This window comes from Delphinapterus leucas, chromosome 3, assembly GCF_059928025.1.
Source record: "Delphinapterus leucas isolate spDelLeu-1000000601 "Yukka" chromosome 3, BTC_Dleu_Yukka2, whole genome shotgun sequence".
Lineage (NCBI taxonomy): Eukaryota > Metazoa > Chordata > Mammalia > Artiodactyla > Monodontidae > Delphinapterus > Delphinapterus leucas.
In genome coordinates, this window is record NC_143131.1 from 134,562,490 (window position 1) to 134,588,068 (window position 25,579).

General features: G+C 34.6%; 1 protein-coding gene across 6 annotated transcripts in view; it reads right to left on the minus strand.

Moving 5' to 3' along the window:
* The window catches only part of CLINT1 (clathrin interactor 1), a 62,782-nt gene that overhangs the window by 13,952 nt on the left and 23,251 nt on the right, over positions 1 to 25,579 (minus strand). For 4 of the 6 annotated variants that reach the window (XM_022590258.2, XM_022590256.3, XM_022590255.3 and 1 more), the window contains 7 exons: positions 13,051 to 13,155; positions 12,417 to 12,513; positions 10,747 to 10,855; positions 9,631 to 9,795; positions 6,615 to 6,792; positions 4,503 to 4,749; positions 2,364 to 2,433 (listed from right to left, as the gene is read on the minus strand). In XM_022590258.2, the coding sequence (XP_022445966.1) occupies positions 2,364 to 2,433; positions 4,503 to 4,749; positions 6,615 to 6,792; positions 9,631 to 9,795; positions 10,747 to 10,855; positions 12,417 to 12,513; positions 13,051 to 13,155 (971 nt within the window). Of the gene's footprint in view, positions 1 to 2,363; positions 2,434 to 4,502; positions 4,750 to 6,614; positions 6,793 to 9,630; positions 9,796 to 10,746; positions 10,856 to 12,416; positions 12,514 to 13,050; positions 13,156 to 14,618; positions 17,682 to 21,331; positions 24,441 to 25,579 lie in introns of those variants that run through there. The other 2 variants (XM_089909624.1, XM_089909623.1) reach the window with 2 other exon arrangements.

A 25,579-nucleotide genomic window follows, 5' to 3' on the forward strand; every position in this document is an offset into this window, starting at 1 on the left:
CATATGGGAAATGACACCCAAATGGCATACCAAATAGCAATGCTAATATGGTAGAGTCTTAGACTTTCTTACATGTAGGTGCTAAAGATTTAACATCCAATTTCTTTTCCACTGCTGAATTCAATTTAAAATATATTACTACTAAAATATTTAAATAGAAATTCATAGTAATGAAATTCATCTTACTGATTGGAGGGGGTTCTACACAAAGTGGTTAAACTGTTTCAAATAGGAGTGAACTTTAAAAAATAATTATGGGGACTTCCCTGGTGGCACAGTGGTTAAGAATTCTCCTGCCAATGCAGGGGACACGGGTTCGAGCCCTGGTCCAGAAGGATCCCACATGCCACGGAGCAACTAAGCCCATGTGCCACAACTACTGAGCCTGCGCTCTAGAGCCCACGAGCCACAACTACTGAGCCCTGTGCCACAACTACTGAGCCCTGTGCCACAACTACTAAAGCCCGCACGTCCAGAGTCCGTGTGCCCCACAACAAGAGAAGCCACCTTAACGAGAACGCAATGAGAAGCCCGCACACCTCAACAAAGAGCAGCCCCTGCTCGCGGCAACAAGAGAAAGCCCGCGCGCAGCAACGAAGACCCAACGCAGCCAAAAAAAAAAAAAAAAAATTAATTAAAAAAAAAGTGACCGTAACAATAAACAGTGAACAATTAAAAAAAATTATGATGTCAACCCATTTTCGGTTGGTTTTTAGAAATTATTAAGATAAAAACATTAAGGCAAGAAATATTCCAAATTTCATTCAGACTTTGTCTCAATTACTGTATTAATATTAATTGCTACTTCTATTTAATTAGCCAATCTACTGCTTGCACTGGAGAAGAAAAACCACTCAAAGGTTTCTTGCCAAGCAAAGGAAGCATGCTGGTATTTAATAATTCTCTCTGCTCAAAGCAATCTGGCTAACACCAAGGAAAAAAGTTAGATTCACTCATCTGACCTTCCTAGTTAATTCTTCTCTGATTGCTCCATTAAAAATTTTCACAGATGCATGAAAAGGGCTCTTTAATATTTCATACCAGGAAATCCAAAATAGTTGATATTCTGTGACACTAAGTCTGTATTATATGACTACATGCTAGCTACCAGTTAATACTACTATGAAAATCTTCAATGTACAAAAAGACAGCACATAAATTGTTAAACAACTAATGTAGTTGTTTGCAAACTTGGGCATGACAGTTCAATAGAGTTTAAGGAATAATTTTACGAAGTTACATTTACAGAAAAAAGGGAGTGGGAACTGAAGAATCTCAGAAATTGTATTGAACCAGACACCCTAGTAAGTTCACACCTAGTCTAAGAATTAATTTTATGATAGTAGGCAAGGACAGGGAGAAAATAATAGGAGACTTTAAATTAATCATATGTACTAAACTATCAGTGAGAAGTAATTTTCATCATAAACACTAATGTAGATTTTAAAACAATTCAGTTTTGAAAAATTATTACACACAACTAGAAACAACAGATTTACTTTGACATTATTTCTATGCCAATCTCGCCAGTTACATTTTAATGTGAAATGAACTTTAAACATAAGTCTTATTTCTTAAGCTGTTTTGACTTGCAGTACAGTTTATTACGACTCCATAATCATCAAATGCAACCTAAAATAATCAATTTTCTTGAAAACAATTTATAGGGAATTACTCAAAAAAATCTAGCACATACTGGACATCAAACTGAAGAAACCATTAATCTTCTCTGTGAGAAAATCTTGGTAAATGGACTATTCTTTTGCTGCAGCCCTCTTTAAAATATGTCACACTTTCACAGAATGCCCCTTTCCTCCAAAGCACTCTGTATGTTTGTAACTAGGTAACTACTTGTGACTCTTTGGTTAATGATTACTTCCTCCACTTGACCTTACCATGAGGGCAAGAACTGTTTTACTAAGCATTATACTGCAAGCACCCAGGCCAGTGTCTGGTTCGATAAATGTTTAGTGAATAAATGAATGAAAAGTTTAAATGAACTCTAGGCGTGGGTAGTTTGACAGCCAGAATTAAGATTTATGGAAAGACAGTGAAATGGGCAGAGCAGTCCATTTTGCTTATAGAAAAAGCAAAGGGACCCCAAATACTCAGTGCTAAAGAAATTGAGAGAGATTACTGAATTACCAGTCAAATATTTAAGTGCTCACCTTCCTTATTTAAGGCAATTAAACACTTCGTCCCAAATAATGCTCAAAGTGAATTAATTTCACATTAAAAATAAATCTAATGCAAAAAAATTTTTTTTTAAAATTTTCATTCCATCTTTTATGTGCCATTAAAAAAAATTACTCTGAAACCAAGAATACTATTGATAAAAAGAAAAAGCCAATATGGAAGCTTACCTGTTGATTGGCTGGTGCCATCAAACAGATCAACAAGGTCACCAGATGACTTGCTGCTAGGCACTGAAGTCTGAAAACACACACAGAGCTAAATAAGCTTAGAAAACTTATTTCTACTATTTTTTTAAAAAAATCTGCTCTACTCATCTTTAATTCCCAACTGAGACACAAATACCTGTAATTATCTTAATAAAGGTAGATTTCCTTTTCTGAAAAAAGAGAAGTGACCTTGAATCCTTATGGAGAGATAGTATTTTTAAATGCCTACCATTGTAAAAGTCCCTAACATCCACACTCCTCTTTTCCCTAACTCACTTCTTTTCGGAGATCAGACAAGATTAGCCATGTCCACTACTCCTGGGTTACTTTCTCATTTCTTACTGCATTTCACTCTGAAAAAACATACCTTCCAGATCCCACTCAAATCTTAACACAGAATCACTTGAGAAGCATTAAAGAAATATATATGCCCAGCTCCATCACAAGATACTGAATCATAATTGCCCAGGTTGGGATCTTGGTCTGTACAGTCTTAGAAAGCTCCTTTAAGTAATTCCAATGCATAAGAAGGTCTGAGATCTACTGGACTGAAGGCCAACATCCTATCTAGCTCCTATCTAGCTCAGGTCAGTATAATTCTATGTTGGTCTGATATACCTTGACATCTGTTTTATATTTAGTTCCAAAACTAAACTGTGGGGCTGGAGTTGTAATATGATTTTTCTCCTATACATAGTTCTAAGCACCCTAATGCATAGGTCCTCAATGTTCAATACATACACGTTAAATTAGAACAGAAGTGCTAGGCAATAGGAAAACACTGTAAATTCCTAGGCATGTTAATTTGAGCTTTGAAGATTAAAACACTATATACTGTGGTTCAAAAAGGCCTTGAGGTTGAAAGAGATCTGAAGCAGCTGAGTAACTTGCTGAGAACTTCAGAGTTCTATGCATTTTTTTGGTAATAAAAACAAAGTCAAAAAGCTTACACTATAAATTTAAAGTATTTATGGCAGTGACATACATTCAGGCTGTACTACATATTGATACTTAAAATCCTTTTAAGATATAAAAGTCTCAGTTTACTGTTAAAAAAATTATACAGGTTGGATGATTTTCCCCATGCAACCATAAATGAACTCTTCATATAACAGCCATCATGTATTATTTGGGTTTTAATTATGACTATCTACCAGATCTTAGACAGTCATCAGTAAGCAACTGTATCCACAGTAGGGGAAAACTAAGACCACAAGGAAATAACACATCCATTTCCCCCTTTTAACTACAACTAAAGTTGACTTGTAATTTTGAGGTTTTCCTCAAAACTAAAACGAGCACAATATGGGTGAAATTATACACCAGAAGATATGTGGGAAAACTTGACACAGTTCTTGACACTAAGTAGGACTAGCTTTATTTTTAGAGTCCCCTGCAATTTGCAAGATACATTAGAAAAATATTTTCCCTAGCTTTCAGCTACATTTGATGCAAAGATACAAGCTGGGTGAATACTAGTGGGGGGAGAGTAACAAAACAACTATTGAGGCTTTCAGGGCAAACCTCCCTCTTAGGCAGATTTCTGTCCAAAAGACTAGCTTGCAGCCAGGTATCTATCAGGTGGATTTCATTTCTGTGCGGAATAAAAAGTGAAGACAGTTACAAGAATTAGTGCTGCTACTGATCAATACTGACCACAGGGCAAATAAACCTTCTTTTCAGAGGAACGATCTCTGTATTAAACAAGACCAGTTCCGCTATATAACTACTTGTCATATATACAAGTGGTCATTTCTTACAATTTCCAAACACTACCATGTTTTCCTTAGTGAATCTCACACTTGGTACCAGTGGTGGTGTCCAGAAGGAAACAGATGCACTACATTCTGATTCACAACCTTTCCCAAGTGAACCAAGAGTGTTATTACTATTTTCATAGAAAGTACATAGATAATCATTCAGCAATTGGACAGGTTTCTTCCTCCAAAGAGATTTCTTATTATTAATGACTAATACATGCCAGATGATCTATAATTAATATGATTACCTAGAAATGCCTGAGACTACTAATGCAGTAATTCTAAAAGTAACTTATAAGAATAAAACTGTGTATAATGTGTAAACTCGTGCCATTCCCACCTTAACTGAAGACTGAGGTGTATGAGCTGAAGCATTCTGATCTGGACTTGCTTTGTCCCCTGTGTAATGTGCTGCTGCTCCAAGATCAATGGTTTTGGAAGGATTTGCTGTGCGCTTGTGTCTTGTGGTGGTGGTCTCTGTGGCCTGTGTGATATGGATATGTTTTGTCGTCACAGTCTCCTCTTCATCTTTGAATTCACCTTTGGGAGATCTGCCTCTTCTTGCTTTCTTTTCCTCATCACTGTCACTAAAAGATATTAAAAAAGAAGGAAAATAATAAGACTAGGGATTACTTTAAAATGGAGCCCTCAGTGATTTGAGCTAAAGAATTTCAAATGTAGTAACTCCAAAATTCCACACTTTGACTATCTGACAGGGATCAAGAGAATGTTATCTAAGCTATCTGAATAATCATATGTATGCACTGGGGAGCGGAAGTGGGAACCCATCAAATTCCCCAGGTAAGTCTAAAATACTGCTACAAAAAAGTATTTACATAAATGTGTACAAATAAAAAAGCCTGAAATAATTCAAGTGCTTATTTATTATAGATTTAAAGCTTAATTAAAAAATAAAATAGCAGGGTTATTCTCATATCAGAATCAATTGATTAGAGTCTAGGAGCTCAAATAGCTGCATTTGATAACCATTTTCTTGAAATGGACTGTGCAACAACTACAGTTCCATTTATATAACATGATTCTGTCACTGACTCTCATATACTAATGCAAATATATAATAAAATACTATAATTTCAATGGATATCTTTTAAATATTATCCTATCTGCATTCAAATGATTAAACTCTCATCTGTAAATGCAGAAAAATGAGGTAATGCACTTTACAAGAACTATGCTCTATTTTACTATATAGAATCACGAGATCAAACTTTCACAAAACTAAGAAAACTGCTTTACAGAAAATTTAAATATATTTAAAATATTTTAAAAGAATTCCTTTTCAGGCACATTCAAAGATTTTTTCTTCTTCTTAACATGCGAAAGGAAAAAAATACAGAACGAGTAAAAGAACTGTGTTTTTCATATGCCCCAAATTAAATATGTCAGTAATCTATGAAAATATAGGTCATACTCAAAAACATTTTAGTCCAAATATCCATCTGGATTTTTTTTTTCTGGTATAAACTGACACAGAATCTTAATGAAATGTCACAGGAAGAATTTTCAAACCCCTAACTTTTGTTTAAATCTAATAAAATAATGAACTTCATTATCCCTCAGCAATACCTTAGATCCCTGGATCATCAGATGCCCAATTGCAAAATAAGCTATCAAAGTTCTTACTGGGAAAAAAAATTCCAATAAATGGCCTGAATAAAAACATACAGGAAATGTGATCAATTTTAGAAATAAATGGACACAGACAAGGAAAGTGTGTCAATACTAAATGCAAATGTCTGACATAGCATCTTATAAACAGCTGCACTGTATATATGTGTGTAAATACACACACACACACTATATATATGTATAAATCAGCAGCAAATATACTAAAAATGGAACAATACAGTGAAAATTCGCATGACCTGGGAATTCCCTGGTGGTCCAGTGGTTAGGACTTGGCACTTTCACTGCCATGGTCTCGGTTCAATCCCTCGTCAGGGAACTAGATTAGCCTGTCCCCATGCAAGGCTGACATGCAAATTCATGAATTTTTCCATATTTTTGCACAAGGCATTTTTAGGGAAGTGAAACTACTCTGTATGGTTCTGTAATGGTGGATACTATGCATTTGTCAACTATACAACACAGTAAACCCTAATGCAAACTGAAGAGTTTAGTTAATAATATTGGTTATCAATTGTTAAAAAATGTACCACACTAATGCAAGATGTTAATAACAGGAGAAACCGTGTGTGTGTGCATGCATTCTTGCACTCGGAGAGGTGGGGTTATGCAGCAACTCCCTGTACTTTATGCACAATTTTTCTGTGAAGCTAAAATTGCTCTAAAAAATAAATTAAAGAAACAAACAAATAAAGCTGAATTTCAGATAATGCCAACACCCAAAACAAATAAAAAAACCCAAGACCCAGCTGTGTCAATTTAGTACCCTTTCCAAGAGACCCAGGAGACAAAGTGTTAATAATACCTGCATCTTTCTGGAGAGTCTTCTCTATCTTTCCTCCGGAACTTGCTGATGGTGTCGTCAATTGTGCTTCCAATTTTATCACTCAGTTCACCTAATTTATCACTGAATGGAAAAGCACTCTTGCTTTTATCCCAGTCCTCATCCCATTTTGATTTAGGCTCAGGATCATATCGTTCACCTATATAAAGCATTAAAAAAAGAAGCAACTCTAAGGACATTAAATTCAAAAGGTGTCTATAGTCCTTATTTCTGAAACTTTTCCTCATAATAAAATAGTTTTCAAAGGAAAACAGAAAGCTCCCACAGTGCTGAATCAACACAATTGCAGCAAGGCACAGCATGTAGTGCCAGTCATTAAGTGGCAGGAATGCAGATTCAAAAGCTTTTGTTTATGAAAACTAACACAACCTTAATGCACAGCACAGCATATCAGGAAGTTCTTAAGGGCTGCTGAAAGGAGTAGAGGAAAACACAAAAACCAACACGAGCTATATAAGCAAAAGAGAAATGGAAATCTTTTGTTTTCACAAAAGTCACTTAATGCATTATATTTCATTCCCATTTCTTAATGGTTTTTCAATTATTAGAAAAGCACTGGACAGCAACAATCTCTTACAAAACACCAACTACAGGAAACACTACTCTGAATGCTACATATCCCAATATACTGTAAAGACTCATAACTGTCATTCTTTACCATCAAACTAGAAAAATAAATGTAATTCATGGCATGGGAAAGCATCCTTCAATTATTTTAAAAAGAAAAGAATATTCTAACTACCAAAAACTATACAGACTAGAATCATGAAATATGCTCAAGCAGTTCAGAACAGTGATGATCTATTCGAACACCAAGTCCAAACATTATGCTGGGACTGGCAAAACCTAGGGAGCCTCTGTGTGAATTTGATAATGGAGATAGTAGATCACTGGCAGTGAAAAAAGCCCCAAAATGTCAAGATTTGTTTTAGTCCTTGACTTTGAGGGCCTAAAGAAGAGATAGGAATTACAGGCGCTAAATGGACCCTTTTCCATTTCCATTTTCATGTCCAAACTCAAGAGGCAAGAGTACAAGGTGCAGAAAAATCATGCGTGGTTAAAAAGAAGACCGAAAATTAAGGCAGGGTGCAGAGAAAAAGGAAAGACCAATGAGAAACAGCAACATAATCAAAAGGTGGATAACTGAGCTTTTGTTTAAACTTTGGTTAACAAGTTCTGATGGCATACATGCCCTTTGGAGGTCGAACAAAACCATTTTGCTGAATTACTCAGTAAAACTGCAAAGCCAAAATTTTCTGTGAGAGTTTGAGGATTTAAAAATATGTCTACTAAATCTGAAAGTGACCACCAACTTAAAGAGAACATGAAAAAAATGTTTTCTAGACAAAATTTAAGCCAGGATGGTATTATAAAAATGAATGGCTCTCCAACAATGTATATGTACACTTCAGTAACAATGTGATGAACTAGACTTTGAAAAGAAACAAATTTACAGGATAAATGAAAGCAGGTGAAAACTAAATTAGCACGGTGGACATCATACTAAATGAGTGCCAGAGATACTGGATATTGGCAAAACATTATCTAATGTCAAAATAAAAAGCATGTAAAATAGCTAAAGTTGATTAAGTCTCTGAATAATATATATAACATTAAAAATAATTTATAAAAGAAGGCAATGCACAGGACATTCAACTCTATCTCTAATGCAGATGATGTAATTAGTTCACTCTAAGTCTAAAAACTTACTCAATTGTCTAAATTTATCTAATTATATATTGTGCTGATTAAAAAAAGGACTACTAGCAAGTAGAATGAGGAAAGGAGTGGCGAACAGCTCTTTCTACTCAAAAACACATTAAACTGCTAAAGCTACTTTGAAAAATCTAAAGAATAAAATATTTACTTGGGTAAATAATTGAAAGACTTCTTACTCCCCTAAACAAATAAAAACTCCAAAACATATTTATGTGATTTATTTAAGAGAAACATTTTTGCCCAATTCAAGAACTGACTTAAATGTGATATGGGACATTAAAAAGAATTTTTCTGCTGTTAGAAACATTAACCAATTAAGTGCAGTATTTTTAATTTGAGGGCAAGAAAGCAGAGGAGCAAAGGAGCGAAGACATTTTATAGATACCCGCAAGGTAAGAAATAGAAGATTTTTACACAGTTACAATGAAGGAGCTACGAGATCTCAGTATAATTCAAATATAAACAAACTTAGATATGGTTGGGGGGGCAGTTAGAGATCCCCAATATGCAGCTGCTAAGTATACGTGGCACTGGCCTGTCTGTGTATATACAAAATGACAAGGGACTGTCAGTGTTCAGAGAAGACAGAACGAGTCCAAAGGAACATGAAAGAGAGTTCTTATTTTCTGTATCTGTTTCAAGCACCTGCCTAGTGATCTATTTTAGGAAAACCATATTATTACATTAAAAATAAACATGAGAGATGAATGTTCTAGCTGTTCTTAAATATGTTAGGAACAATACAGTGATAGGCCTAGATGAAAAACTGATGGTATTGTCAGTTACCTTTTTCTACATCAAATTAACGCAGTGCTTAATTAAGGGAACAGACTCAGGATGGACTAAACTGTAGCTCTATTTTTGGCCAAAAATAGAACTAAACTGGTTTTGAATTAGGAGGATGAATCTCTTCATCAAACTTTTTTTTTAATGCTCTACATGGTAAGTTACAGAAATCCTTTTTTTTCTTAGAATGGGAACCCCAAGAGGAAAGGGCATATATCTATTTTATTCTCTGTATGTCAACTCAAAGTTTCGTCATTCAATAATGCTTAATGGTTAAAATCATATTCTTGAAACACAAAAGTAAAAAATAGAAAGATTCCTAAGATCCACAGGAGCCAAAATGAGTATTACATATATCTCAGTATTGTATGTATTCAAAATAGCATTTTTGTCTTCTGTATTTCAATGATTCTTAAAATACACCCAAGAAGCTAAACTGATGCTTAGGTGCCAGTCTGTCTTTGATACTCACTGTATCTGAATCCTCCAACACTGTCTGAGGAAACCCCAACATATTTGTCTTTGTTCTTCTTTGCTTTCTTTCGCTCTTCACGAAGCCTGTCATCATCCTGGGCAAATTCAACCAATTCTTTCACCTTCTGGCGAATATTTATACCTTGATCCTTGCCATGCTCATCTGTGAGGATGGTAAGGGAGAAACAAAACCTTAAGAATTCAGTTAATATGTATCAAACTCTTTAACACACACAAAAAAGACATGAAAATTTCAACACAAGAAACCAACTTCAATATTTTAAAGTGAATAAAAAGAGGCAAATTGTGTTATTGAATTTTGTCATTTCCTCATCAAATCCTAAGTCTTGAGATGCAATTTTGGCTTATAAGAGAGTGCAAAGATGAACTAAAAAGGACCACAGATAACGGTTCTATGCAAAATCAATTAAAGATCCACTAAAAATGATTACTAACAATAACCATACAAAATGGACTAATATCCAAAAATGTTATTTTCTTTTTCTATGGTATTTTAACAAAACAAAACAAAACGTACATTTTAATGACTGAAAAGCACCCAAACGCCTTCGTCTCCCCAATACAAGTTTGGAAACACTAATTACCAGGATTTAGTGTAGCTGAAAAACTGAATTTTTAAAATGCTTTCAACTGGGGTATGCTACAAAATGAAATGTGGTTCATTCTGTATCCTCTTTCACATTCAAAACACACTCTGGCCTTGCTGCCTTTGCACAGTAAATATTATTTGGTGGGAGGAAAAAAAACCCCCAGCTTCAAACAGATGTGTGTGTTTTGGAGCTCTAACCTTTTCTTCCCATATGATTAAAGCTATTCCTTTATGGACACCACAGGGGACCAGTCTCCAGTGCATATTTTAATATAAACCCGAACACTCATGTTGTGTTGGTTCTGTTGTTATTAGCCAGTATTTTCTGCAAGTTCTTGTCTTCACTAATTAATACTCTAGGGCCCCACGTCTTGGATTCTGCACTCGTCACACAACCAGCAACAGTCACATTCTAATTAGAGTGGAGAAGCTTCTAAGCTGGTTCAGGTGACTGACAACTCCAACTACTGTTTTAATTTGCTTATAGGTTTTTCCATTGCTCACCTACAAAGTGGTAATTTTCCAGGGATCGCAAATCATAAATGTGTTCTCTGGCACTTGTAACAACACGCTCTGATCCATTCCTTATGAGGTAAGCTAGGAGCAGCAATGACTGTAAAAATACAAAGCACCAAATGAGATTTAATGAAATAAATTCTGGTAGAGCTCTGGTAAATGGCTAAAAAAAAAAAATTCTAACATTGCAAATAAATAATCTCTGTGTGCGTATGTGTATGTGGGTTCTTTACCTTACATTAGACTTTAAAAGTACCTTTAAAAACTCTTACTATCAACTTAAAGTTCCTCTTATACCAAGCGTACTAAGTAATTATAAACTGTCCACTGGATACACGTGTCAAAAGATTAAAAAAAAAACTTAGATGTTAAATATCTGAATGTATGATATAAATGAACACTAAGCTTTTTAGAAAGCTGGTTCAGTTTTAGTGTTAGAAGCATCAGTTTAAAGAGAACAATTATTTGGTAATTATATGACCTCACAGCATTTTTCCCAGATAAAATTTAATTTGGGAGGTTTATGATATGGCTTTTGTTCTTGCTGCTTGCTTTGGAAAATATAGATATTTTCTGCTAAAAAGGTGATTTATGCTGACACGTAAAAAAAAAGAATCAAAGGAAAAAAAAAACTCGCTGCCAACAAATATGAGAAAAGAATGTTTACGGGATTTCTTTTTGAAGTGATGAAAATGTTCTGGTTTAGACGTTAGTAATTACTACACAACTTTGTGAATGCACTAAAAACCAATGAATTATGAATTCTGAACTTAGATTTGTTTGGAACAAACCTCACATAAAGATGATTAGATCTATGAAAATCTAGTTAGGTTGAAGAAATTGAGGGGCAAAAAACCCTCATTCTACCAGGAGTTTATTCGTTAAAAAAGTAGTTTACCCAAGAATTATTAAAACAAACAAAAAGCTCTAATTTAAAAAATTAATTTATAGAAATTTAAACTATTTCATCACTACTACTGTATAAGCTAAAGGAATGACAGTGAATGTTTTCAGAGACAAACAACATCAAAAACATGGAACTAAATAAAGCATTGATTTTCAATACTGAAAGCCAGAAACGTTGCTTTCAAAGTTTCAAATATAAATATAATAACACCATTTTGGAAAGCACAGAAAAACTTTCTGAGCAGCAAGAAAATATCGTGGGGATGGAAGAACAGATTACTATCTTGTTTTAGAATTCTACATTATATGATGAGATCAGTATTAAATGAAAAGAATCTAACAAAAGAGTACATATTTGCAAATTTTAAAAAGTTAGAATTTTAATGCTTTAGAATCTCCTGTTATGCTTAAATTTAACACATATTTTTGGTGTACAATACTGTAATAATACTGGCAAATTTTTATGTAGAGATGACAAAGCATATTAGAGGGTGGTTTTCATCCTAATTGCTCATACACTAAACATGCATACTACTATAGATTCATTACTTTCGATATGGACAAATATATGAAGAGTGGTTTATGGTGACTAGAAAACAGAACACAAACAGCAAATCTACTTCTTTTACCTGTTTTAGAATATTCTATTCTAGGATTCAACATCCTTCATAATCACTTATGTATGTACACCTTAAAACTTCAAGCATTTGTCTTCAACGTGTCAAATAATAAATACAGACTAAAACCCATACCTTATAAACTCTTCTCCAATTTTTTTTGTTGTCTTTTAACATTCGTGACCAAAGCATGTTCATAAGTTCTGGAAATTGTTCGTACATAAATGTAGCCCTGAAAAAAGAATAATTTTCCTTAAGAGTTTGCAGTGTGTTAATTCTGACAGTAGATGGCAGGCTTGTTCTGTGTTTTCCTAAAGAGCTTTAAAAAATTAATAAGCTTAATTCAAAAAACTTTAGATATGCTTCCTTAAAAATGTCTTTCTTATATTTTATACAACATTGAGCACATTCATAAGTCCCACTAATTAATATCATATTTTACAAGCCCTTCATTCACTGGTATAATCGTCCAGATGTTCATCAGGAAAAAATTTTCCTAGCTTTATTTTAAGTCATTTTATATGCATTTGTCAAAATTTTAACAAAGTTTGTCTAAACTTCATTGAAAAAGAAAAATTTTGTTTTACTTTTCTGAGCTAATATCTAAGGGGAATGGATCCTCTGTAGAACTTCGCCCACTAATACATGAATGATTATATGCAAAATTTATATCTGGCAGCTAAACAGTTTAAAACTGAAAGCAAATTTCACATTTCTGGGTGAAGATAGCTGCATTCTTTCTGCACTGCTGAGTCAAATTATCACTTACTTGGCAATCTCTCCCATGAGTTGCCCAGAAGGTCCCCAAGGATCGTCATTCGTTGCTTCTCGAACCTTAGACTCTATCTCTGAATAATTCATAACCACATTGGTGCTGCAGAGAAAAAAAATGCATGCACATACGCACAAAGATTAGCATCAAAACTGAGAAACACATGAAAACTTAATAATGACACTACTGGGTGTCCTAATGAGATACCTCTACAGGGTGGGAAAGAAAACATCTTTTGTGCACAAGCTACCCTGAGGACACTATATAACACATTTAAGTTATCTTTAAGAAGATTTTACTATTCCATTAGGCTTCAAGAATACAGATGAGAGATTACATTAGAGCTGGCATAAGTCCAGTAAGAAATGGCTTTAGGTCAAATTAAAAAGGAAACTGAACATGCTACAGTCTATTATAAAGCTGTCATTTTGCTGGCCAGACCTGGTTTACATGCAGTCTTAGGTTTCCTGTTCACAGAAATTCTTTAATGAGCAAAATTATATAAAAGCTAAATGTTATTTATACTGTATAAAAAAAGCAATGAAAAATCAAAGATAAGTCTAAAGATGTTTAGAACCACTATGAACATTTAACTGTAGTCCTTGTCTTTTTTCACTTACTGTACCACATGTGTTTTCTATGTCACTGTGTAGTCACTGTAACCCTCAGTGGTTGTTTTTTTTAAATTAATTAATTTATATTTTGGCTGTGCTGCACAGCATGTGGGATCTTAGTTCCCCAACCAGGGACCGAACCCGCGCCCCTGCGGTGGTAGAAGCGCAGAGTCTTAACCACTGGACCGCCAGGGAAGTCCCAGCCCTCATTTCTAATGGCTACATAATATTCCATCTGGAGACTGCATCATAATGTATTTAACTTTCACTTAAGACTTCAGCAGTGGTCAAGAACATGGATTCTAGGAGTCAGAAAGATCTGACTCCAATTAACTTACTTTGTGATCTTTGGCAAAATTATTTTGTGGGTTGGCCAAAAAATTCGTTCGGGTTTTTCCCATAAGATCTTACAGACAAATCTGAACGAACTTTTTGGCCAACCCAATACTTCTCTTAATGTTTCCTCAAATGTAAAATGGGAATAAAGAAGAAAACTACTACTATCTCAAAGGGTAACATACCAAATGATACACAATGGTACAGTGTCTGACATATAGAGGAAGTGCTCAATAAAAGTTAGCTATTATTATTAGAGATAATATCACCTATTAGAATTTTAAAATATCAATATTAAGTAATATTTTTATAAGAAAGAACTAACTTTGAAAAGAATATCTTACAATTAAGAGATGAGATGGCAAAATGTGTGGTTGTTAAAAAAGAATTTCTCATGCTTATATGGATTGAAGAATTCAAAGACATTCTGAGGAATACATACTGTGGAAATGTGACATATTATAGTAGTACTCATTTGACATGTAACACTCCAATTATTACTGAATAATTGTTATATAACAGATGCCTGTAAATATGGTAATTCAAATCTTCCACTTAAAATTGAGTTTTAGAAATAGTGAAAAAATAAGAATTTGGTTAACTCTTATTACTTACATCTACCCCACTTTTGCTGTACGGTTTTTCAGTCATCAAAAAGTTGTTTTAAATAAGGAAGGCTTGATTATAATTGGCACTCGAATCTCTCAAATATAAATTTCAAATTTATTACAAATACTTCAATTAATAAACAGTTCAAATTTTAAAGGAACCATTATGCATATATATGAATTGACAAATCACAGAATAAATATGGCTTCTAGATTTACATTCAGAATACTGTTCTATTAAGGTAGAAAAGCGAAATCCTATTACTTTCTTTCTCCTAAAATATCAACTGTTTGATAACAAATACAGATTATTTCCATGGCACTAAAATAAATCCCTGGTCTCCACTGCCTCCTTCAAAATTTAAGACTATTAATGAATGTATTTTTATAAAAACCCCATAATCATTCTATTAAAAATTTTATGTATAAATATAAAGAAATAGTAACTTTTTTTCTAATTTTGTTAACAACTGAATCAAAATAAAATTAAGGCAGGCAATGACACATTTGCAATTTAAGATGCCACAAAATAATGGATTTCAAAATGTTGTTGTTTATCCTACTGGCTGAAGAATGCACGGCTTAGGCAGTTAAAAGTGTAGCTGTGGGAATGAACAATAGCAATTAGAATTATAATTCATCCAAGCATTTCATGACCAAGAATGCACCTGAAATTGTTTGCACTGTTTAATTTGTTGGAGAACAAGATGAAGAGTTAATCTCTAGCTCATGTACATGAAATATTTTTACTAGAGCCTTCATAAATGCTGTAGCTTTCCGAACACTACTTTCCTTGTTCAAGCTACAAAAACCCATGGGTCAAATGAGAAAGGTCCTGTTTCCCTAACCCTTCACAAGATTCTTAGCTGAAGGCCTATATGTGTTTGAGTGCTGTGTGTTTAAGAGGAAGAGGTGGCAGAGAGCCAATAGCTTAAGAATCTCCCTATTTCCTTGGTTAAGAAACCATGGGAACTATGTAAAAGGACAATTTGCCATTAAACACACAACATAAAATATAAAATGGCAACAACATGGAAAACTATGGCAACAATAGTAACAAAAAGTAACAAAGTTAGAACACCTCCATGAAGAGTATCAGGCTCTATTTTAAAACCATTTTCTAACAATACCGCTGCTTTCCAGAGACTGGAATGCTCAAGATGAGATCCGATGGCATAAAGAATTCCAAAACAAAGTATTTTTAAGCTGCACTTAATTCAGAAACAAATATAAACTAAAACAAAACAACACTGTATAGTTTGGCCTTATTCCAGGTCATTTAAAAATAACTGTTTCTAAAAAGGTAGAAATGGCATTTTGATCCTTCCTTTCCCATGTTTTCTATTGCCCTCAATCCACACCCTACCCATAATTCCAATGCCCTTTTTAAGAAAGGAAAATAACTCCTCCCCTCTCCCCCAAAAAAGAAAAGTTAAAAAAAAAAAGTTATGTCCAGATGTGAAAGGAAAAAACATTCAGCTTAATTCCTAAAACTTCTTATGACTGACACAAATGTTTTGAGAATGGATAATTCAGACACTAGAGGGGGATCTCTCATCAGTTTTTTAAAACACACAAAATTCAGACAAAGGTCAAGGATCTGTTCTGCAAACAAAATTAAAGGAAATTACCAGGGAGTGACCAGAGTGAAAAATATAAGAAGCTGCTCATGTTCTGAAGATTTTTACCTTAAAGTAATATTGAACCACTGCTTTTTTTTTTTTTTTTTTTGCGGTACGCAGGCCTCTCACTGTTGTGGCCCCTCCCGTTTCAGAGCACAGGCTCCGGACGCGCAGGCTCAGCAGCCATGGCTCACGGGCCCAGCCGCTCCGCGGCATGTGGGATCCTCCCGGACCGGGGCACGAACCCGTGTCCCCTGCATCGGCAGGCAGACTCTCAACCACTGCGCCACCAGGGAAGCCCCTTCGTTTTGTTTTAAAGTTATTGTAAAGACTTTATTCATTCCGAGCTCAGGAAAAAATATTCAGCAGTATTTTCTATTAGGTGGTTAAACTTGTGTTTTTTCATACGAACATCCACACTTACAAACACAGGAGAGTCAGAAAAACAGAGGCAGCAAGAGACAGAGACAAATACAGCATTCAAAGTAATGGCTTTAAATAATGTATTTTTTCTTCAAACTGTGTTTTCTTTTTTTCTATATTTTCCAAAATTTCCCCTATGAACATTATATTGTAACCAAGGGAAAAGTATTAAAATGCCATTAAGAATACAAATCGAGTACTATATCATCATTAGCAACACTTTAACTATTTATAGGCAAATAAGCATCATGGTAGACCAAATTAGTATTATTTGTACTTACAATGTCTTGTTATCAGGCTAGTAAGTGTAGCAAACTAGTAACTAAAATATATGTATACAAACTAAAATATGTATACCAAATGCTATGTGTGTAAAACCACAGGGACAACTTAGGTACATAATATTGAAATTAATGTGATTAAAAAAAAAACTGTATTAGGGAAGAATAATTCCCAACATCAAAATCTATATTTAAAAGTGACCTCTTGATCTTAATGCCACAGATTTCAGAAGATACTTTTACGATACAGGTAAAACTATTACGCTCCCTCTAAAAATATCAATCTTTAAGAAACTTTTTAAAAACAATAAAATACCCTTAAAATGAACAGTGAAAAAGACAGTTTTCTTAGGTAACAAATTACTTATGCCAGAAAAATCTGTTCCTTTTTAAAAATGTTTCTAACCAAAAGAGCAGAGAAACAGTTTTAAGAATACTTGCTCTAAAAGCTAGATAATGGACCATGTGACATTCATTTTTCATCAGGGGATGATGGTCTTCACCACATTACCCTTATCTGCAAGGTGAACATTTACAGGTTCAATACTCATATTGCTACCCATCCAAAAAAAAAAGCTTTTTCTTGATCTGAAAATGAAACACAAAGCAATGAATTATGTCTTAACACAAGCAATGGTTCAGTAGAAGAATTAATGTTGCTAAAGCAGATGTTATTATCATATTTGATTATACAGTAACATAGTTATATAGCTACAGTGCTAAAGCAAGGAAAAAACTACAGTACTCCATCTGTATCATAAAAAGAAAACTAATGAAATATTGATAAGTACAGAAGAAACAAATAACAAATCTGACGCTTGCCACTTTCTCTCTAGTGCTACCACGCTGCCATTACTAGAAAAGCCCCCCTACCAAAAAATAAATAATTTAAAAATTTGAGTGAGGAGAGAGGGAAAAATATTTAATAGCATCTCCTTAGTAGAGAACTTTAAATAAACTTACACTCAGGATCACATGACTAGTAAATAGCAATAGATGTCCAAATTTTGTTAGGCTTTCTAATTCTAATTAAATGTAGCCCATTTTCTATTATGCCATAATGCTCTAAAATCAGAGAATTAGTAGTATCATCTGAGCTAAAAGTCTACTAATTAATATGTAAGATGACATCACAAATTGTGCTACTAAAAGAACTAAATGCTGAATTAATGTTTAAAAAGATATATTCTCGGTCATGGAAATTACATTTTCTTTGGTTTTAGTAAAATTAAAAACAAACTATCCAGTTGAAAATAAGGAAATCAATGTACCCCCTCTTAAACATACATATTCTTAAAAGCAAGGTAAAGAAAACAGTTTAAATAGGAAAGAACTGAAATTGAAGACATCTAAAACCTGAGGCTCTCAACCATTCTTCTGCAGTAACAAGATTTCAGAAAAGAATAACCTGCTTACTTAAAAAAAAATGCCCTATTTCAATCCACTTATAGGTATGTAGTATGCTCATGTGCATATTATTTATGACTTCACCTATTTACACGGAGGACTGTGCTGGATTATGTACCTTCTGTTCTCTTCTTCACTTTTCAACAGGGAACATTAAAATGCTATAATATTTAATTGCTACTTCTAAAAATAATCAACAAGAATATGCACTGAAATATTACACCTCTTCCTTTAGCTATCACAGTAAAAAAAATAAATAAATAAACCCAAATAAATATTAAAGAGCAATCTGCTGCCAGGTTTTATTGAGGGAGGAAGGGGGTCCCATAGTCCTTTTTAAAGCTTCTAACTTTTAAAATATGACATTAAAACCACAGAAAATGTATTAATGTTCAAAACACCATTTTAACTGTTCCCTCCCCACATATTATTATGAAAAGTACTCCTAACTGACATAACTATTTTTGAAATTCTAATTGTTTTAAGTTGTAAGAAAATTAAGGACTTTATACTCTTTTCTTAATCAAAAGCTATTCTCACATCAATTCTACTACCAAATTCTTTGATCCATTCTGAGTGATGCTGGCCTTCAATTTCAATAAATACTTCAGACCAGTATTATCATGGGGTGGAGAAATGAACTATAGAATTTTAATCACCTGTGATGTTTTACTATTACTGAACACTGTTGATAGATATGGCTCAATATTCTCGTAATCTTAACTCAAAATTTTACACTGCATTTGTACACTTACAGATAAAGTGGAAAGATAAATTGTACAAAACTGTTTTCTATAAAAGTATTTTTCATTCCGGGGGGGGGGGACAAGGCAGAGAGCAAAATAAAACACTAAACACTACTCTGCAGGTAGAAGGAACTATAATAAACCCGTAGCATTCTTGAAAGATGAGCTGAAGACCTTTGTGTATCTTTAAAATTGTGAAAATAAAAATGTTAATGTAGACTCCTGACAATCTCCCAGATTCAATCAAAAATTAAAGTATCCTGTGCATATTATACTTCCTTAACACAGGGTAACCAATATTTAGATTCACTAAATTTTATCTCTTAGGTGAGAAACTTTTGCATGGCAGAACACTTTCCATAAATTTCTTTTACTGATTCCATATGGATTTGATTGTGTCATCAGTCCAAGGTACTACCAAACCCTTAAATGTGTTCCTCTTTAAATACACATAATACTTCTATTTTCTGCCTGTGAATCATCATTTTCTTAGGCTCTGCCACATTCAATACCAGTACCAGAGGTTGGCTTTCTTTTGAGTCGTTTTTCACACACAAAAAGTTAAGGTGTTACCACAGCCCCAGAACTGGAGCACAACAGGGCTGAGCTGCAAGGTGGATGCCAGTGACTTGCTTATTAGCTAAGTGACTAATTCCCATACTGCAAGTCAGATTTGGATCATCACAAAATTATACATTATTTTCTGTTAACAAATCTTCTAAGATCTGTTATAAAAAGTCAAAACTCTGAACAGAAAAATCTATCAAGACTCTACCGTAATTTAGAAAGGAGAACGGTTACACAGTAGGAAATGTAATGTAAAAAAATTTTATCTAAGAACTTTTATCAGTAACTGACACCGACTTATAACGTACTTTCTCTTCCCATCTCTAAAAACAGCCGTTACAGATTATCAGTATTCTAAATGATATCTTTATCTAAAGATTTCAAGCTTAAAAACCAGCATTCCAAATCTACACAATTTCACAATGTGCATTAAAAAAATACTTGGGCCCTTGCTTATGTAACAGTTTACCAAACATTCCATGAAAATTTCCAGTATTGATTCAGTATCAGTTTGCACAAGCCAAAATTAACCAGACCCACATCTAAAATTTCTGAGATTCCTAACTGACTTGTTCATCATTTAAGTATAAAGTAGTCCTAACATGTAACTAGCAGAAATAATAAATCTTATGAATTTTCCCCCCCAAAAAAACCCCCCAGAAAAATCATTATTTTATAGTTTATGTAGAATTCAAGGTAAGGGTACATAAGATGAATAATCATTAAAGAAGTCAATACTCCAAATTTAATTTCAAATGGCAAACTTTGTACCAGACTAGAATGTATACATAAATTGATCACTGGAGAGATAATTTACAGAAGCAGTAACTAAAATACCTCATTTTATATGAAAGATCATTAAATATTTATAGTCCAACATAAAGTCTTTTGGGAAACACTAGAAACCACATATAATTATTTCAATTTTCAAAAAATACAGGAATTGATCCAAAACAAAAAAATACTTAAATTGGGATAGTAGTTGGATTTCTGCCCCTCAAAGTCTGTCATTTAATTCATTTTTCCAAAAGGTACCAACCCCTTGATCACTATTAAGTGTGACTTAAACTGGCAACTTTTCAAGAAAATAGTTTAGTAATTTATGTAACAGATGTGCAAAGGAAAACTACATGGATGAGATAAGCCAAGAAAAACATCCTGATGTCCACAACTAAATTATGACCTGTGGGAGAAACTATAAAACTATTTCCCTTTCCTTACAACTTCAGTGGTTAGCAATAGCAAATTACATAACCCATTTTATAGCAGCCCTTATTCAGACATTAAAATGAGCCTTGACTCCAGGAACTGTTCCAAAACACAAGGGCCACACTAGAGGAAAACATTGCACATCTATGTATTTTCATGATCTGATTCATCTTTTATGGTTATTTTGTAGAAAAGCAAAGTGATATGTATATTAATTGATCAATAATTTATTAGAAATGAATAGGGCCCATATCTTGTCTCAGATCCCTGGACAAATCAACCACTGATGTGTCTCAGTTTCCCCATCTGAAAGGTAGTTCCTATGTATTACAGAGATTAAATGAAATGACATGTAAAGCATTTAGCACACATGGTTACTTTTCTGCCAGTATTTATCATTTTTAGTTTGAAGATATTCTTTATATGGCTCCTTAGAGTACACTGGCATTAATACTTATTACTTACCCATCTCATTCACTGCTGTGGGACTTTACAGTCATGGTAACTGGCAGCCTATCTGACCCCGGTGTGCACACTGAAATGAAGATTATTGTAACTATACAACAAGGCAGGATGGCTATTATTTAAAAACGGCCAAAGATCTGGAAATGAGTTTCACTAAGAGACAGGACAAGTATCAATACAAGCCCTAGCACAGAACTGCCATTTTATGCTTAACAGAGTTTGTATTTTGAAGTTCACTCTCCTTAATCTTGGTACACCACCAACCATGAGCTAGGGTTTTATTTTTACATTAAGCAGCAATTTCTCCTGTAGTGGTAATCTGACATCATCTGATAATGTCTCTAATTTTTTTGGATTCACTAAACTAACTCATAAATATCAGCTACTGAAGCCACACATCCCAAAGCAAATTACACAAAAAACAAAGACTTTTAAGCTATTATAAGAAGAAACATATTTAGCATGAAGTTTATATCTACAATTTGGGGATACTGAAAAAGTTGCAGAATTCTGAGCTTCGAAGTACCAAAAATAAGGCCCATGTAACTCACTCCATGAGGTGTCTAGCTGAACAAAGGATGTTAGAAAAGCCATGACACCCAGTTTCTCTATCCTGTTTCCTCTGTAACAGCAAAATCATTATACTAGGAAATGTCTGGATGTTCACAGGTCTTGATGGTTTATATGGAAGCCCTTCTAATGTCTCTCTAGCATAAGCACTGCTAACATGACCTGGGCAGCAGACGACAGGCTTAGAAAAAAGCTGTCCCAACATAGGCTAGTCCCACAATGCTAAGGAGTTATTATTTTCCAGAGAGGCACTCTGGCAGCAGTAAGGTTTGGGAAGGCTGGAAAAAGGGAAGACTTTTTGAGTGGTTCAGGGAAGCAGAATGAAAAGCTCCTCCCAAGACGTTGCAGAAATGGTGCTTGGAACAATGTAGCAACAGAACAGGCAGAGGCAGCCACCACTAGGAAATTCTTCCTTTCATGGCCATAGGAAAAAAGCTCTCACAACACAAAATTGTATGAACATTAACCACTACCAACTATATAAAAACACATGTGCATGTGGACAAAGCCTAAAGGAAAAAAGCCCGTAAGAAGTGTTGAGGTGGAGGCACATTTGTTTAAAATTTCACTTATACAATGAAAAAACATGATCTTTTTTTAAAGAAAAGAAAAACAGTACTTGTATATAAAACTTCTTTTCACTTGCTAGGTAAGTGTCCATTGGCTGGAGGAGGATCAGCTTGCACCCCCCTGCCTCAGCAGCCTGTGTGTTATATCAATGCTCTGTCTGCACAGATAAAAAGCTTTCTAAGAAGACAGCTATGGATGGAGGGCCAGAAGGTAAAGGTATCAGGTTGCTCTCTGCCCCCTGGCTCCTGCAGAACACTGCTGCCTCAACAGGAGACATACCCAAGGAATGAATGCCAGTCCCAACCCAAAACCATTTTCTTATTTCCAGCTGACTTTTTTTTTTATCACATATCTCTGTAACTGTTATGATTTTCATTTTTTATTTTCTTTTGAAACAGTACTCTAGTGTTTTGTGAAAAATACTCTGGGAGACATTAATAGGTGTTGTGTGAGAAATGTGTTACATGGTAAGGTTTAGGAAATGTTATGTAAAACAAAGGCAACTTTATTACTGCAACACTTGTTGGAGGCTTTACTATTCTCAAGTGCATTATGAATCTCCAACAGGGACTATATTAAACATTTCTAAAACTTTGGGGACAAGACACCTTTTCCCTTGGGACATTTTGAAAGTGTCCCAAGAAACCCACTTTGATGTATTTTTTTAAAAAGGCCCTTTTTTCCAAACTTCCAAAAATATTGTCAGTTGATACCTTTTACCTTACCATTATTTTTAGTATCTGTTATTTCTCATTTTTAACCTAATGAAAACCTTTTATGTTTTTAAACTCTTATCTGTTGACTGGCTTTCAGCCTTTTACCTTACTTTACTTCTTATTTATTTTTATCACACTTAAAAAAACTCTTGATTGAACTTTATTGTTGATCTAAGTTATACATATACTTTTTCTTTTTTTAAATTTGGCTGTGCCATGCAACTTGCAGGATCTTAGTTACCTGACCAGGGATCGAACCCAGGCCCTGGCAGTGAAAGCAGTGAGTCCTAATCACTGCACCGCCAGGGAATTCCCTCAATATTATTTTAAGACTCATCTGTTTTACTCTTTTTGTAAAGTCCTTTCTGCATTGGGTTTTAAAAAACTTTAAAACTTTATTCCAACCCCTTCAAAGTTCTCACTTTATTTCAGCTTCAAGTTTTAATTTCTTAATCCTCATTTAATAACCATATGTTAAACATCTTTATTTCCTATATATTTTACTTATTTTATGATATTTTATAATGCACAGCTGAACAAGAAGAACCACAGCAAAGAGCTCAGGAAAAGAGATGGATGGCCTCTCCCCATGGCCCCTTACTCTCACACTGGTAGCTGCTTTTCTAGGCTCCCTCATGCAGAGCTAACATTTTTCACAAGGATCAATTAAATACATATATGAGATACCCCAAAAGAAAGTCCCAAGAGCGGGAAAAAAATGATTATTCTTACAAATTAGTGCTGCTTTCTAACAATAAAATGTTAGTTCCTATGTATTTGAGAGGTAGCAACATGAAGGTAGCTTCACTGTTTTGCATCCTGATATATAATCTCAGGGCACATCATAAAGCTGGGCAGGCTGGGTGCAGTTGTTGGGATGTCTGGAGTCATCTTCAGGAGTCTTTTCCCTCAATGCCTACTTCCCATTAATTTCCAAAACCTGTTCAATCTGCATTAAAAATACAGGCACTACCTCTAGCCTAGACTCCTACAAAAGCGTTTAACAATCTCTCCATTTCAGGTGTATTCTCCTTTTATTCATCCTCCAAAGCACAATCAGATTCATCTTCCTAATATTTAGTGTTGGTCATGTTAGTCTACCACAAACTCATTACCACCTTCCCCTTGAAACATCTTCCTCCTCCTGTACAGTGAACAGTACCATCCTGGGTTATGGCTTGAACATCACTATTGATTACTTCTCTCCCGTCTTCTAGCTAGCATCCAATCCATTCCCAAGTCTTTTCAACCCCGTTTTCTAAGTATCTCTCAAATATGTCCATCCACTTCTAGCTACACACACTGCCACTACCTTGGTCCAGGGTGACCACCATTTCTCACAGGGATTCCTGCCAACAACCTTGTAACCAGTCTCTCTGCTTCCCCTCTATCTTCCAACAGGCTAGAAACAAAGTGAACTCTTGCTGAAATACAAATCCTATCTATCTCAGCTCCCATTTTATTTTTTTTTATTTTATTTTATTTTATTTATTTTTTTTTTTAAACATCTTTATTGGGGTATAATTGCTTTACAATTGTGTGTTAGTTTCTGCTTTATAACAAAGTGAATCAGTTATACATATACATATGTTCCCATATGTCTTCCCTCTTGCGTCTCCCTCCCTCCCACTCTCCCTATCCCACCCCTCCAGGCTGTCACAAAGCACCAAGCTAATATCCCTGTGCCTTGCGGCTGCTTCCCCCTAGCTATCTACCTTACTACGTTTGTTAGTGTGTATATGTCCATGACTCTTCAGCTCCCATTTTAAATCCAGCAAAGTCTTCCTTATTACCTTCAAGATGAAGTCCACATTCCTTCATATGAGATACCAATTTATTTCTTCAGTCCCATCACTGTTATTTTCTCCAGGTCTCTGCACATGCTATTCCCTCTGTTTCTAAATCCTCTGCCCAAACATCCCATCCCCCCCACCTAATCCCACCTTATCATCAGATTTTAGCTTAAATGCTACTTCTTCCAAGAAATCTTCCTTCAACTCTGGGGATCTGCCTATGTGCTCTACACAGCAAAGCACATTATGTGCTTTCTATTACCTTGAACTAAAACTAAAACCAGTGCACTATATAATGGACGTGTTTGTTTACTTGCCTGTCTCCCCTTCTAGACTGAAAACATCCAGAGGACACAAATTGTCTAACTCACTTAAAATCCCCAGTACCAGGAACAGGCTTGGTGACAGCAGATGTTTAATAAATATTTATTGACTAATTAAACAAAAGGATTAAAATCCTTATAGCTTCTTTCCTCTGACTAAAAAAAGTCCTTGTTGATCATGCAGGTGATCAGGACCTACATAATCTGGACTCAACCTATCTGTCTAGCCTTTTCTCCCACTACTTCTGTTTCATTTACTTTACAGGATAATCATAC